Here is a 16,117-nt window from a genome sequence, read left to right as displayed (position 1 = left end):
CTGGGAGAGGCATCCTTTCCCCCCTCCAGTCTATTTTTCAGGACTCCAAGGCCCCCCCAGGGCCCCACCCACTGCCCAGGGTGCCAGACCCAAGGAGGCACTGGGCACCTGCTGCAGACACGGTTCCACGCTCATCCATTTACAGTGACCATTAGCAGCCTATGACAGCACGGCCCTGCACCCGCCTAGGCCCTGCATCTCAAACCCCAAAGCTAAGACAGGTTAATTCAAGTCAACGCTACAAGATGCTGGGCTCCCAAACCCCGGAGAAGGCTGGACACTCCATCAGCCTCCATGACAAATGCCACGAATCAAATTGGACTCCATTGATTTTTTTATGTAACTATTTTGGGGCCAAAGCACAGGAGAGGTTATCGATCAGCTAAAGAGCTGGGTGTCAGGGAAGGGGATGAGTTCAGAGCATCTGGGCTCCCAGGCAGGGGATGGGCCCAGGACCCGGCTCCTCCCTCCCCTTCCCCTGGAGGGGGACACTGGGCGGGAAGGTGCACTGCACAGCACTGGGTGGGGGAAGTGACCACCACCTTCCCACTTGCCATGTCATTTGAACCTGGAATGACCGCTCCTCGGGGCCCACGTGGATGAGTGAGTGAATAAGTGAGGGCACTGGTCGGTATCTCCTCCATGCTTGCACTGTGCAGACGACCTCACAAAGACTCACCTTCCTCTCGTGGCCATTTCTGGTTCTCTGGGTTTCAGGTAAGAAAAGTGCCCCCTCCTTTCAGAAGTGTTCCTGGGTTAACCCCTCCGGTGCCATCAAGCACTAACTCGGGCTAGGAGGGACTAGGAGGAGCAAACAGGGCTTATGGGGACCGACAAGGCACGACAAGGCCTGTGGTGACTGTGAGGACTGTGTGCCGACTGTGTGAGGAGTGTGAGGACCATGTGAGGAATGTGAGGACCGTGTGAGGAGTGTGAGGACTGTGTGAGGACTGTGTGAGGAGTGTGAGGACTGTGTGAGGAGTGTGAGGACAGTGTGAGGAATGTGAGGACCGTGTGAGGAGTGTGAGGACTGTGTGAGGACTGTGTGAGGAGTGTGAGGACTGTGTGAGGAGTGTGAGAACCGTGTGAGGAGTGTGAGGAGTGTGAGGACTGTGTGAGGAGTGTGAGGACCGTGTGAGGACCCTGTGAGGACCATGTGAGGAGTGTGAGGAGTGTGAGGAGTGTGAGGACAGTGTGAGGAGTGTGAGGAGTGTGATGAGTGTGAGGACTGTATGAGGAGTGTGATGACAGTATGAGGACTGTGTGAGTGTGAGGACCATGTGAGGACTGTGTGAGGACTGTGTGAGGAGTGTGAGGACAGTGTGAGGAGTGTGAGGAGTGTGAGGACAGTGTGAGGAGTGTGAGGAGTGTGATGAGTGTGAGGACTGTGTGAGGAGTGTGAGGACAGTGTGAGGAGTGTGAGGAGTGTGAGGACAGTGTGAGGAGTGTGAGGAGTGTGAGGACAGTGTGAGGAGTGTGAGGACTGTGTGAGGAGTGTGAGGAGTGTGAGGACAGTGTGAGGAGTGTGAGGAGTGTGAGAACAGTGTGAGGACTGTGTGAGTGTGAGGACCATGTGAGGACAGTGTGAGGAGTGTGAGGACCGTGTGAGGACTGTGTGAGGACAGTGTGAGGAGTGTGAGGAGTGTGTGAGGAGTGTGAGGAGTGTGAGGACTGTGTGAGGACAGTGTGAGGAGTGTGAGGACCATGTGAGGAGTGTGAGGAGTGTGAGGAGTGTGAAGACTGTGTGAGGAGTGTGAGGACAGTGTGAGGTGTGTGAGGACCATGTGAGGAGTGTGAGGAGTGTGAGGGAGTGTGAGGACCATGTGAGGAGTGTGAGGACAGTGTGAGGAGTGTGAAGACTGTGTGAGGAGTGTGAGGACAGTGTGAGGAGTGTGAGGACCATGTGAGGACTGTGTGAGGACAGTGTGAGGAGTGTGAGGACTGTGTGAGGACTGTGTGAGGAGTGTGAGGACCGTGTGAGGAGTGTGAGGACCGTGTGAGGAGTGTGAGGAGTGTGAGGACTGTGTGAGGAGTGTGAAGACTGTGTGAGGAGTGTGAGGACAGTGTGAGGAGTGTGAGGACTGTGTGAAGAGTGTGAGGACCATGTGAGGACTGTGTGAGGTGTGAGGACCGTGTGAGGACTGTGTGAGGACAGTGTGAGGAGTGTGAGGACCATGTGAGGAGTGTGAGGAGTGTGAGGACTGTGTGAGGAGTGTGAGGATCATGTGAGGAGTGTGAGGACTGTGTGAAGAGTGTGAGGACTGTGTGAGAAGTGTGAGGAGTGTGAGGACTGTGTGAGGAGTGTGAGGACTGTGTGAGGAGTGTGAGGACAGTGTGAGGAGTGTGAGGACCATGTGAGGACTGTGTGAGTACTGTGTGAGGAGTGTGAGGACGGTGTGAGGAGTGTGAGGACCATGTGAGGACTGTGTGAGGTGTGAGGACTGTGTGAGGAGTGTGAGGACCGTGTGAGGACTGTGTGAGGACAGTGTGAGGAGTGTGAGAACCATGTGAGGAGTGTGAGGACCATGTGAGGAGTGTGAGGACCGTGTGAGGACAGTGTGAGGACAGTGTGAGGAGTGTGAGGACAGTGTGAGGAGTGTGAGGACAGTGTGAGGAGTGTGAGGACCGTGTGAGGAGTGTGAGGACCATGTGAGGAGTGTGAGGACAGTGTGAGGAGTGTAAGGACTGTGTGAGGAGTGTGAGGACCGTGTGAGGAGTGTGAGGACCATGTGAGGAGTGTAAGGAGTGTGAGGGAGTGTGAGGACCATGTGAGGAGTGTGAGGACAGTGTGAGGAGTGTGAAGACTGTGTGAGGAGTGTGAGGACAGTGTGAGGAGTGTGAGGACTGTGTGAGGACTGTGTGAGGAGTGTGAGGACCGTGTGAGGAGTGTGAGGACTGTGTGAGGAGTGTGAGGAGTGTGAGGACTGTGTGAGGAGTGTGAAGACTGTGTGAGGAGTGTGAGGACAGTGTGAGGAGTGTGAGGACTGTGTGAAGAGTGTGAGGACCATGTGAGGACTGTGTGAGGTGTGAGGACCGTGTGAGGACTGTGTGAGGACAGTGTGAGGAGTGTGAGGACCATGTGAGGAGTGTGAGGAGTGTGAGGACTGTGTGAGGAGTGTGAGGATCATGTGAGGAGTGTGAGGACTGTGTGAAGAGTGTGAGGACTGTGTGAGAAGTGTGAGGACAGTGTGAGGAGTGTGAGGACTGTGTGAGGAGTGTGAGGACCGTGTGAGGAGTGTGAGGACAGTGTGAGGAGTGTGAGGACTGTGTGAGTACTGTGTGAGGAGTGTGAGGACGGTGTGAGGAGTGTGAGGACCATGTGAGGACTGTGTGAGGTGTGAGGACTGTGTGAGGAGTGTGAGGACCGTGTGAGGACTGTGTGAGGACAGTGTGAGGAGTGTGAGAACCATGTGAGGAGTGTGAGGACCATGTGAGGAGTGTGAGGACCATGTGTGGAGTATGAAGACTGTGTGAGGAGTGTGAGGACAGTGTGAGGAGTGTGAGGACTCTTTGAGGAGTGTGAGGACCGTGTGAGGAGTGTGAGGACCATGTGAGGAGTGTGAGGACTGTGTGAGGAGTGTGAGGACTGTGTGAGGAGTGTGAGGACCGTGTGAGGAGTGTGAGGACCGTGTGAGGAGTGTGAGGACCATGTGAGGAGTGTGAGGAGTGTGAGGACTGTGTGAGGAGTGTGAGGCCCATGTGAGGACTCTTTGAGGACTGGAGAGGACTTTGTGAGGACTGTGTGAGGACTCTGGAGGACTTTGAGGACTGTGTGAGGCCTCTGCAAGGATTGTGAGGACCATGTGAGGACTGTGAGGTATCTAACTGAGCCCTGGCTCCAACTGTGGGTTCATCTGGGGTCTGTGGCATGGCATCCAAGCTTGAGAGGAGAGCAAGGACCCTGAGACCTGCTCCAGACAGGAGGAGCCATGGGGCAGAAGTCAGAGCTGGGCAGTCGACCCCTGCCCTGCCTTGTGGCTGGTGTGGTGCTGTCCTTGGCAGCTCTGCCTGCGGTGTGCCATCTGAGATGTCTGCTACCCCCTCAAAGGACAGCAGCCCAAGGACCCTGCTGCAAGAATACTTTCTGTGGGCCACACCCTTGGACCATGGACTGCAGAGGGTGGAGTGCTTGCCGCTGTCCTTCACACTGGGGCCTCACAGAGGCCCTCCCCCATCTGCCCCTCCCTCTGTCCTCCCTCCACACTTCTCCCCTTCTCCCCTTCTCACCCCTCCCCTGCCCCACCCAGGGTCAGAGGATGCCCATTTGGACGCCAGCCTCTCCTATCATGACCAGTGGGGGTTAGGTTCAGGGCCAATTTTGTAGATGGGGAAACTGAGTCTCTGAGAGGCTCTTTAAAGGAGCCAACCTCAGAGGGTTATGACATGAGTTCCTAATTTTAACACCCAGTGACAAGGGAAACCCAAGGCCAGGCATGGAAGGCACCAGGGCCTGCAGCCTGTGCACCTGCCCAGCCCTGGGCCTGAGGAGGGTCAAAGTTCTCCAGATGGACTCCTCATCCATGTCCCCTGGGCCAAAAATCAGTGACAGAATCCAACTGAAGGACCCCAGAACTCAGCGTCCCCAGACACGGGAGTGGCAACGAGCAGCGAGACAGAAACGCCATTGGTCATATCCGTGTGGCCCACACAAGCACAACGGGCCTCTGACTCAGTTTCCTCATCTGTGAAACAGGGCAAGGAGAAGGCCCTTCCCCATGCTGAAGACTAGTGAGGCCCAAGAAGGCCTCAGAACAACCAGAAGCAAGATGGGGCCTTGGGACTCCGACCAGGAAGGAGGAAAGGGAGATTCCTAAGCCCCAAGGGACAGGTGTCTGAGCACCCTCCTAGGGTAGAGAGGCCCGGACACTGCACATGCTCCATGTGCCTGGACCCAGCTCATTCTGTGTGACACTGATCAAGTGACAGCCTCAGGTGCCAGGTGCCGGGGACCTAGGGAGCAGCCTCAGTGCCATCCTTTGGGTGATTTCCTCCCCACCTGTCTGGCCACTCTCATGGCCGTGGGCTCCTGATGTGGTCTCACAGCCCCCCAGGACTGCGCTACAGAAATCAGTGCCAGGAAAGCCGCAGACAACGATGAAGGAAGGGCTGGCATGGGCCACGTTAGGGCCGGGAGCCCAGCCTGGCTCCTAGCACCTCCATGCTGGACTCCAGAAACATCTATGCTGCAGATTTGGGGGCTCCATCACCCAGGCACAGCCCCCATTCGCTCCCCACAAGTGGAAAGTTTCGGTTCTCCATGGACTCCCCCAGAGAGAAGGCGCCACTGAGGACAGAACCACGGGAAGCCATCCAGGAACCGAGACCTCCACCCGGAGTTCATAGCAACAAATGAGGGTTTGCCCCTCTGGGACCATCCCCCACCCCAGCCTGGGCTCTAAGCAGAAGCTGGGCACAGCCCTACCCCCTCTCCCCAAGGTGCGGGGGGCGGTGATTTACTCTGGGAACCTCCACTGTGCTGCCATTAAATCACTTAGGGAGACGGTGGCATTTGCATGCCACTCGCCCCACTCCCAACACCACCTCTGCCCAGAGCCCTGGAACATGGGCACAGGCAGCCCCCTCCTGCAAGAGACAAACATGTGCCACCTGGAACAGCAAGATACCACACAGGGCTGAGCCCTCTGCTCTCTGAGCCAGCACAACCCCTCCCCACCTCAAGCTGGCCACCGCTCAGATCGCCACAGTATGTGTGTGGGGGGGGGGAGAACAACAAGCGGACCCACCCCATTCCACAGACCCAGGCATGGGGTAGTCAAGCTAGGCACATCCCTTTTGCCCCAGCAGTGCCTGGAACTCCGTCATTGTCGCTAATTTGCAAAGCCACAGCCAGCACAAAAGTGTTTTACAGAACGGGGCCCTAGTCGCTAGGCTGGGGGTTCGTGCTGACTCCAGCCGAGTACAGTTCCATATGTCTGCACACTTGCAAGCCTGCGGCGAGAAGTCCACCCACCGCGTTCCGTACCATGGCAGCTACCCACGCAGGAAGGTGCCGAGGGAGCCTGCGTGCTCGCCTCTGAACTCTGCCAGCCCCTCTCCCCGAGCCCAGCCACGAAGTCACACCAGAAATGATCTGTGAAATCCAGCCAGCTCTAAAGGAAGCTCTGCTTAATTCCTCCAAACCTGTCAACCAAGCACAGCCAGCTAAGTACCTTTCAGGAATTGCAGCCTCCCTTGTTGGAGCTCCTGCTAAATATAGTTACAAACTGCCATCTCCGGGTGCCCCTGGTGGGGCCTGAAGACCCAGATGACTGACAGGGACGTTCAGCCCTAGCAGCGGCTGCTGAGACCTGTGGGCCCGCAACAGGGCCTGGAGCCCGCCAGCAGCAGCTTTCAGGATGCAGCACCTCCTCTGCCACCACCAGGCCACCCAGAGCCATGCAGAGAGGACCAAGCCACCCAGAACCACCACAGACTCAAGGTGGGGCAGGGACAGGCACCACTGAGTCTCCTACAAAGCCTTGGGCAAGGCAGTTTCTCCCCGGGGTTTCCCAGTCACTTAGGACCATCACCCAGGCAAATACTGGCCCCCATGGAGAAACAAAATAGCAACAAAACTGCAACTTCAAATCCAGGGACTGTGCACTTGGGGGAGCAGATCTCAGCCTTTCCCCAGGAGCAAACAGCCATGACACCCCCCTCATGCCCAAGCCTGAACCACAAATGCCCGAAGAACAAAGAAAAACAGCTATGATCAGGTGCCTGTGGCTCATGCCTGTGGTCCTAAGATAGGATCTTAGGATCCTGAGATCTCAGGATCGAGGGAAAGTCCATGGGACTCTCACCACTAAAACACAAGCCGTGGAGCTGTGGCTCCAGCCTTGAGCACAAAGGCTCAGGGACAGCGGCCCAGTTCAAAGCTCCAGGCAGGACCCCCACAAACACAAACCCAAGCCAGACCTGCGGAGGAGCTGCGGGTGCACTCTCAGACCCAGCCTGAGCCAAGCGCTTCTCTCCGAGGTTTTAGCAACGGCTTGGGGTCACTTCAGGGCACCTGGGAGAAAGACAACACATCGCACGGACAAGCAGTGCCGCTGTTGACCGCAAGCGCCCCAAGACGGTGAAAGAGAAAAAGTTAAAGTTGCCTATTTTTCTACTGTATGTCTGCAAGCCTGGGTGGATTCTTGGAGGACACGGGAAGAAATGTTCTCCAGAAAAAGCTCCCCCCTTCCGCAGTGAGGGTCGGGAAAGAAGCTGGTGACTCTGGGGTGACCCCAGCCCTGGAGACCGACTCCGCCCCGGCGGGGGAGGGGAGGCGCTGTCATTTGGGATCTGCTTCCTCCAAACCCGCACCAAGGTGGTGGAGAGCTTCCCAAACTCCATTCCGGCAGGAAACGCCTGGGTTTTGCCTTCCCCGTCACTGTCGGTACCAGCAGGCAGCCGGGACCCAGGTGCCGGGCGACGGCTCTGGACATTACCACATTCCCGGCTGCCCTGCACCCGGGCTGCCCGGCCGCGCCACGCTGTCCCGCCGGCCTGGGGTCAGGGAGCGGGGGTGCGCCGCGTCAGCAGGTGGCGAGTGGCCCCTGGCTTGGGGGCTGGGACCTTAGAGGGAGTCTTTGCGAGACTGAAAACTGGGGCGCAACGGGGCGCGGGGAAGGACTGCGGACAGGCCAGACAGCGCTAGCCGGGACGGCCTCAAGGCCCCTCAGGTGTCCTGGGAACAGGGGCTCCGCAGCATCAGGCTGCTGCGAGGCCCCCGCTGGAAACGCACTGAGGAGGGGTCCGGGGACTGGAGAGGCCACGCGCGCCCCCACCAACCCCACCGCCCCAGAGGCCGAGAGAATCCCAGCGGTGCCCCCGTGTGCCCGGAAAGGACCCACAGCACGGCGGGGGACCAGGCGGACAGGGGTCTCGCCTCGGATCCCTGGGGTCCCCAGGTCTATCCATGGTACCCAGGACTTGAGACGCAGGGAGCCAACTTCGCGCCCGGCGGCTGGGGTCGGGGACGGGGTCCCGGACGCGTTACCTGGGCACCGGAGCGCTGTCAGCGCCAGCAGGAGCCCGAGCGGCGGCGCCCGGCCGGGGGGCGGCATGGTCCTCGGCGCGCGGCGGGCGCGGTGCTGGGCCGCTCCTCTGCGCGCCCGGTCCAGCCCGGCCCACGGTTCTGGGGAGCGAGACCCCGCGCCTAGGGCCGGGTGCCAGGCATGGCGGGCTCCCAGCGCGCCGCTCCTCCCCAGACGCAGGCGCCGGGGCCGGCGGCGCCTCCGCGCGCTCTCCGGGTCTCGGCCGTGCGCGCCCGGCGAGCTGGGGCCCGGCTCAGCGCCGCGCGCCCTCGCCCGCCTCCCCGCACTTGGCCCCGGTTGTGCGGCCCCCGCCGCCGCCGGCGCCGCGGCTCCTGCGCCCCAGAGCCCGTCCCATCCCGGCCGCGCCGCGCCGCCTCTGCCAGCGCCAGCTGCCGGCCGCCCTCCAGCCAGCGAGCGAGTGAGCGAGCGACGGAGGGAGCGAGCGAGCCGCCAGGAAGGAGGGATGGGGGAGGGAGGGGCCGGGAGGGGCGGGCGTAGGAGGGGCCACGCGGGGCGGGGGGGAGAAACCAGGCACCCCGCGTCCGCACAACCAGTAGGCGGCGGGACGATGGGGGGCGGGGGGCGCTGGGGGGCCGGGGACGCCGGGCCGCGGAAGGGAACCGAGTGCGGGACGAGCCGGGGTCTCCAAGCAGATCGGAGGGGAGCCGAGTGCGGGCCTGGGTGTCCAGGTAGATGGAGGAGAGCGGAGGCCGGGCCGGGGTCTTCAAGCAGATCGGAGTGTTGGGTGAGGGTCCGCAGACGGGGCAGCAACGTCAGGGGAGGTCCCCAGGCCGGGCGCAGACGCGATCCCCAGATGACAGGCAGCGCGGGGACACCTGCGGGTGGCAGTGGGCGCCGCGCGGAGGGGGCGCGGGCCGGGCGCGGTTAGGTCCCGGGGCGTCCGCAGGTGCGAGGTGGCGACCCCGGCCGGGAGTTTGTCGCCCCGGTTCGGGGAGACCCTGGAGCGCAGTGGCCGGGAGTCCTCTTCCCCGCTCCCCCGTGGATTCCCGCAGCGTCCGGGGCTGACTTCCCCGCCCTGGGCGGGCGGGGACACGCGGGGCGCTGCGTGCCCGGGTTCTTCCGCGCCGTGGGCAAGGCCTCAGCCCGTGTGGGAGGGTAGATCGCAGGTTGCAGGGCACGGGGGCGGGGGGGGGGGCAAAAACCCATGGATCCTCCAGAATGAATGAGCCACGCCTGGCGCACGGGGTCTTCCAGGGCCCCTGAGAAGCCTGGAAAGTTCCCGCCCCCTGGAAGCGGTAGGGCTGGGCTGGGGGGTGGGGGGTGCCGCCTGGGTGGGACTCCTTCCCTCGCCCTTCCCCACCCTACCGGGCCTGCTTGCCATTCTCGGTTTTCATGAAGAAACAAAAAGTGTGGTCAAACTCTTTAGAAACAAAGACCGACCTGGGAGGACGCCCTCCTAGCTTCTGGGCTGACACCCGCTCTGCCCTACCAAGTCTCCGACCCTCCTGCCAGGCCACTGCCCCCCCCCATGCCTGGTCACTGCGCCCCCCCCCGCCTGGTGACTGTCCCCTCCCCCGTCACTGCCCTACCCCTGCCTGGCCACTGCGCCTCCCCCCCGTGCCTGGTCAATGCCCCCCCCCGTGCCTGGTCAATGCCCCCCCCGTGCCTGGTCACTGTCCCCCCGTCACTGCCCTACCCCTGCCTGGCCACTGCACCCCCCGTGCCTGGTCAGTGCCCCCCCGTGCCTGGTCACTGTCCCCCATGCCTGGTCACTGCCCTCCCCCTGCCTGGCCACTGCGCCCCCCCCCCCGTGCCTGGTCACTGTCCCCCATGCCTAGTCACTGCCCCTCCCCCTGCCTGATCAGTGCCCCCCCCCCGTGCCTGGTCACTGTCCCCCCCATCACTGCCCTCCCCCTGCCTGGTCACTGCCCCCTCCCCCGTGCCGGGCCTCTGACATCCACTCCCCCCATGCCAGACCTCTGCTCACCCCCGTGCCGGGCCTCTGCCCCCGTGCCTGGTCACTGCCCCCCCACGGTGCCCGGTTCCCCGTGCCGGGTCCCTGCCCTTCTCCGGTCTCTGCTCCGCCCGAGTCTCTTCTCCAGGTGGCTCCACCTGGGCGAGCCCTCGTTCCTGCCAGAGAACCGGAAACGAGGACGCCGCCCACCTGAAGCCCCTCAGGCCCCCCGACCTGGGCCTACACTGTGAGCCCACCGGTCAGGCCGGGTCTGAAGAACTTGATTTTCCTCCTGAGGCGGGGAGCTGGGCTCCCAAGAACAGCCTTGCACCCCGCCCTGCACCCCCCAGCCGGCGAGGGAGGAGAGTAGGGGGAGTTGGAGGGGGCAGGAGGGGCGGCACTGCCCCGTAGGCGAGGGCACCCACCCCCTAGTTCTCTGGATGACGGAAGGGGGGAGCCAGGGGCCGGCGAGCCCGACCTGCGGGAGACCGGCCTCGGTCGAGGTGGCCGCGCCCGGGCCAAGCCCTCTTTGGGCCCTCCAGGGTTGGACAGCGGGAGCCTCTGGATGTGGAGCTGAGCCTACGACGTGCCGGGGCAGCGAGAGAGTGACGGTGAATGGAGCCCCGCCTGGGGGCAACAGGTCACAGCCCAGGACCGGGGCAGCGGATTCCGCCCTCCCCCTGCACCCCCCAGCCAGCCTGCCCTCCCTCCCCCTGCACACCCAGCCAGCCTGCCCTCCCTCCCCCTGCACCCCCCAGCCAGCCTGCTCTCCCTCCCCTGTACCCCCCAGCCAGCCTGCCCTCCCTCCCCCTGCACCCCCCAGCCAGCCTGCCCTCCCTCCCCCTGCACCCCAGCCAGCCTGCATTCCCTCCCCGTGCACCCCCCCCCAGCCAGCCTGCCCTCCCTCCCCCTGCACCACCCCCCCAGCAAGCCTAACTTCTCTCCCCGAACCCCCGGCCCCCGCCAGGCTCTCTCCGAGTGCACGCGGGCGGTGGGGAAGGGTCTGCTCTCGGGGTGAGCTCCGCACTCAGGACGCCCCCTCCCTCTCCCTGAGCTCCCAGTGCGGCGCGGAGGGCGAGCGGAGCCCCAGCGAGGGAGGGGAGGGTCTCCACCGGTTCAACCCCAGCCTCAGTCACAGCGGGAACACTAGCTGTCCCAGGACTTCCGCAAGGTTGAGATCGGCGCCGGGACAGGCGCTGGGCTGAAGACCCCGGCAGGGCAGCCCAGCCCGTCCGGAAAGCCCAGGCCTCCCCCGCGCTCACACGGGGAAACTGAGGCCGCACGGGCCTCCCCACGTTCTGCGTGTGTGGGTCCTTTGGCCCCGACCAGGGGCGTCAGGACCCCCGCCCAACACAGCAACTGCAACCCAGCAGGCTGCGCCCCAGCGGCCGTCCCCCTACGGGCCGGTCCCCTCCGCACGCAGCCCGCCCCTCCACCCACAGCTCCACGCAGCCCCGCCCCCTCCTCTCTCAGCTCCACGCAGCCCCGCCCTCCCCACACACCCCGCCCCCTCCACCCACAGCTCCACGCAGCCCCGCCCTCTCCGCATGCAGCCCCCCCCCTCCGCACACAACCCCGCCCTCCGCCTGCAACTCCGCCCACAGCCCCGCCCCCGCACACAGTTCCGCCTCTGCCAGAAGCCCCGCCCACATCCCGCCCCCGCATCTGCCCACAGCTTCGCCGCTGCGTAGAGTAACGTCGCCCTCTCGCGGCCATGGCCGGCACTGCAGGCTTCCGGCGACCCCAGCGGGGCTAGCAGCCGCCCTGGCCAACACGGCCCCAGCCACCACCAGCAGCATCTGTGCACAGAACTGCCAGGAGGCACCAGCACATACTGAGGAAGTGAGAAACCGACAGTTACCCGATGTGTAGGCCCTCTGTAGAGGGGCTTTCTGGCGACCTTCCTGGGGTCACTCTTCTTTGCAGACCTGTGGCTGCCTGGGGTCATATTCAGAGACCATTCCTGCCGGCCCCCACTGGAAAGCCAGCCCTGTCCTCTCGACAGTCAGCTCGTGGCCGCAGCAAGGACCACAGAGCTTGAGCAGAGAATGTCCAGGAAATACAGAGTGCATGCATGCATGGAATCAAAGATAGACAGATGATTGATAAGTGATTGGCTAATAGAGAGATGATCAATAGACAATAGATGGATGACAGATGACACATGATAGACAATAAAGAAGATGGATATAGATGATAGATGGATAGATCAATAGACAATTGGGGCTGGGAATATGGCCTAGTGGCAAAGTGCTCGCCTTGTATACATGAAGCCCTGGGTTCGATTCCCCAGCACCACATATATGGAAAACGGCCAGAAGTGGCACTGTGGCTCAAGTGATAGAGTGCTAGCCTTGAGCAAAAAGAAGCCAGGGACAGTGCTCAGGCCCTGAGTTCAAGCCCCAGGACTGGCAAAAAAAAAAATCATTAGACGATTGATGGATGGATAGATGATGGATGGGTTGATAGATCAATACATTGGTGGATTGATAGATCAATAGAGGGCAGATGGATGGATAGATGAAGGGTGGATGAATGGGTAGATAGGTGATGGGCGGATAGAGGGAGGGATAGCAGATGGTTTGATAGAGGCAGGAGTAGATGGATAGGTGAATGGGTGATGGATGGTTTGATAGAGGGATAGGTGAACTAAAGAGATAAATCCAATGAGTGGCTGAATTGGCAGGTGGGTGGATGGATGGACAGTTTGATAGATGGAAATGGCTGAAATAAACTGAGAATTAAACAGATAACGAGCAGAGCCCCAGGGAAGTGACAGCAGCCACAGCAAGCCCATGAAAACTGAGACCAGAAGGGACTTGAGTCCAGGCAGGGCCTGAGTGCCTGCACCCTCCCCACATCCCTCCCTCCCCACTTCAGCCTGCAGGGCAGCAGGAGGGAGCCTTTGAGGATGAGCTGTGAGACAATGCTATCAGACTGGGACCTAGTTGTCCCCTCCCTGTGAGCCATGAGCTGGGGGAGGGGACCATCCCATCCATCCACACCTCGCAGGCCCAGCAATTGGGCCCCAGAACTCAGCAGCACACCCCCCCCCAAGTTTTCCCAGAGTTGCTTCTGAAAAGGCAAGGTGTCTGCCCTGGATGGCTGGGCACAAGCCACTGCTCACCACACCATGCCCCCGAGGTTGCCAGCACGACCAGCCGCCACAGCACTGCCCTGACCCAGAGCAGAGCCAGGGCAGGCTCTCTGGTGTCCACTGAGTGCGCCCCAACATCTGACAGGCCGGAAAGACACCCCAGGGAGGCTGAGGCCCAATGAGCCCATGTCATCACAGCTGCAGAACTCGGGCTTGGAGTGAGGTGATCAATCCGCAAGGCCCTCCCCTGGCCACCCAGTGACCTTCCCCCATCTCTTCAAGCTGTTCTGTTTTCCTCTGTCTCTGCAGGGTGAGAAGTGGAACCTACAGCCTTGTGCGTGCAAACAGGGCCTCCATCGTTGAGTCACACCCAAGCCGGGAGCAGCCATCCACCATGGCCTCAGATCTCAGCCCCCTATGCAGCTCCAGTTACAGGCATGCGCCACAACACAGGGCCAGGGCCGGCGGGCGTTTGATCTGTCGGCCCCTGCCCTGTAAAGAAGGGAGATGAGGCCCAGGAAGGTAAGTGAATTAAAGTCACACACCCACAAGCTGCAGAGCCAATCACTCTCCTACCTCCCACGCTTGGTACCTCCTGCCCGAGGTGCAGAGCCCCACCTGCCCCAGGTCCCGATGGAAGCCGGGCCTGGTTTCCAGAACTCCTGGAAAGAGGACATGCAGCTGGCGACAGAACAGGCTGCAGGCTGGGGAGAGAAGATACAGACCCTCTCCTTAAACCCCACTCATTCATTCATGCCGGGAGCCCAGTTCCTTTGACTACCAATAGGGACAGGTCCCTGCATCCAACATTCTGGGCATGGGGATGACCGTAGCCACATACATAACTAGGCTCAGCAGCAGGCCAGAAGGATGTGAGCGGAGGGAGGTGGAATGGTATTTTTAGAGCAGAGGAGGTGGCTTTAAGCAGGACGGACCATGCAGGTGACATCTGAACGAGCTCTCACAGACAGGGCAGAACATTCTGGGAGCAGAGCACAGCGGCCTGAGGCAGAGCCAGACCCTTTGACCCCAGGGGTGGCCACAGCCACAACAGGGTCCACAGATGCCACAGCAGGCAGAAACAGCTCCTGCCTCTCCAGGGCCTCCCCTCTTCCATATGCTGGGACCTCCTGAAGTCCTCTTCCTCAAGCATACCAGTCTTCCTGCCCCATGGCCTTCATACATGGCATTCCCCAAGCCTGGTACACCCTTCCAGTCATCACCTGACTGGCATCTTTCTTAGCAGTGGCCGCAAATATGGCTTAGCAGTAGAGTGCTTGCCTTGCATGCATGAAGCCCTGGGTTTGATTCCTCAGTACCATAAAAGCAGAAAAAGCCAGACGTGGCACTGTGGCTCAAGTGGTAGAGTGCTCAGGGACAGTGCTTAGGCCAAGTTCAAGCCCCAGGACTGGCCAAAATAATAATTTTTTTAAATTCTCAACAGAACTCCTCTTCCCAGCCCTTTGCTATGCTCTATCTACCCATAGGTCTCATTCTCATCCCAAACTCGTCCTCAAACATTTTTTCGAGTTGTTCCCTTACTCATCAGGGGCTCAGGGGAAATTTGATCCAGCCAGGACTCAAGAAGCATCCAGGGCTGGAGTGACTGGAAAATTCCACCCATCCGGCAGTGGTTGTTTTTATATATTTCTTCCTTAGGAGGGGAAAAGGGAATAATTCACAGAGAAATGGAAATCTTAAGCACAAGCGAGACACCATTTGCATAATGGCAGGCATCTGATTCTTAATCTAATCCACCTCCAAAGTGAAATAAATGCTCACTAACCTGGGCCCCAAAACAAGGGCTCCTAGTCAAGCACAGATGTGGGCACCTACCCCATGTCAGCGCAGTCCTGGCTCGAATCCAGCACCTGTGCCCAGCTGTCACCTCCCTGTCTAGAATGTGTGTTCTAGCCCCATGACCAACAAAAAGGGAAAAAGAAGAGCTGGGAATATGGCCTAGTGGTAAAGTGCCCTGGGTTCAATTCCTCAGCAACACACACACACACACACATACACACACACATACACATATAAAAGGTGGAAGTGGCGCTGTGGCTCAAGAGGTAGAGTGCTAGCCTTGAGCAAAAAGAAGCCAGGGACAATGCTTAGGCCCTGAGCTCAAGCCGCAGGACTGGCAACAAAAACAAAAACAAACAAACAACAAGGGAAAAAGAAGTGTCTCAGATTTTCTTGCCTGGGCTAGCTTTAAACCATAGCCCTTGGATCTCAGTCTCCTGAGTAGCTGGAATTACAGGAGTGTCCAGCAGCACCTGGGCCTCAGGGGTTTTCATGCTGAATGGAAATGAGGCCAGTTCCTCCATGTCCCCACCCACACCCATGTCCAAACTGAGTGACAACCAGGTAGATGAAGATTACCTACCATGGCGCAGCCCAGGGGCCCCACTGAGAGAGGGCGACAGGCCCCAGCAGGCAAGGCGGCAGGCCATGCTCAAAACTTTGAGATCTGGCTCAGAGAAGCCTGGCAAACTCACAACCTAAAAATAAACCTGAGATCTGAAGATGGAACATGAAAAATGACAGTCGCCGTGAGAGTGGTCCACGACAGCAGCAGACAGGAGCTCACCAATCAAGGCCTCTGCCTTCTCCTCGCAGAGCCAAGGGGCTCAGGAGGGGCTGGGGTGTAGACTGGGCTGGGCCACGAGCCTGGGCCCCAGTCTGTGGCCAGACACAGGCACCGACCTCCCCCAAAATCAGCTCACGTGAAACAAGCAGGAGTGCAGTCCTAACAGCGCGGGCACACCCGTGTCACTGCCGCTCACCAGCCATGCGCCCAGTCAGACCCGGAAAGCAGGAGCCAAGAGGCAGCACCTGGGCCTGAGTTCAAGCCCCAGTTCCAGCACAAAAAATAAGTTAATAAAAAAAAAAAAAAGGAGTGCCACAACCACACATTCGTTATGAAAATGTCAAGTTTTCCACTTCCTTAGCAACCACAGGCAGGCCCAGGAGTCAGATCCAATTAGAAGCCTCATTGCCTTTGCAGGCTGGGACTACAGAAGAACCATTCAGGGCCAGGACACTGTCTTTACATTTTCATGATCTGTGGACTCAGTCACTCCA

General features: G+C 60.3%; 1 protein-coding gene across 1 annotated transcript in view; it reads right to left on the bottom strand.

Moving 5' to 3' along the window:
* Tmem132b (transmembrane protein 132B) overlaps positions 1 to 8,054 on the bottom strand; it is a 131,455-nt gene extending 123,401 nt beyond the window's left edge. Inside the window, exon 1 of the mRNA XM_048340717.1 lies at positions 7,988 to 8,054. Within this exon, the coding sequence (XP_048196674.1) occupies positions 7,988 to 8,054 (67 nt within the window). The remainder of the gene's footprint in view (positions 1 to 7,987) is intronic.
* Between the last annotated feature and the right edge of the window lie 8,063 nt (positions 8,055 to 16,117).

This window comes from Perognathus longimembris, chromosome 3 (assembly GCF_023159225.1).
Source record: "Perognathus longimembris pacificus isolate PPM17 chromosome 3, ASM2315922v1, whole genome shotgun sequence".
In the NCBI taxonomy this organism is placed as follows: Eukaryota; Metazoa; Chordata; class Mammalia; order Rodentia; family Heteromyidae; genus Perognathus; species Perognathus longimembris.
This window is presented reverse-complemented; position numbering and strand designations above follow the sequence as displayed.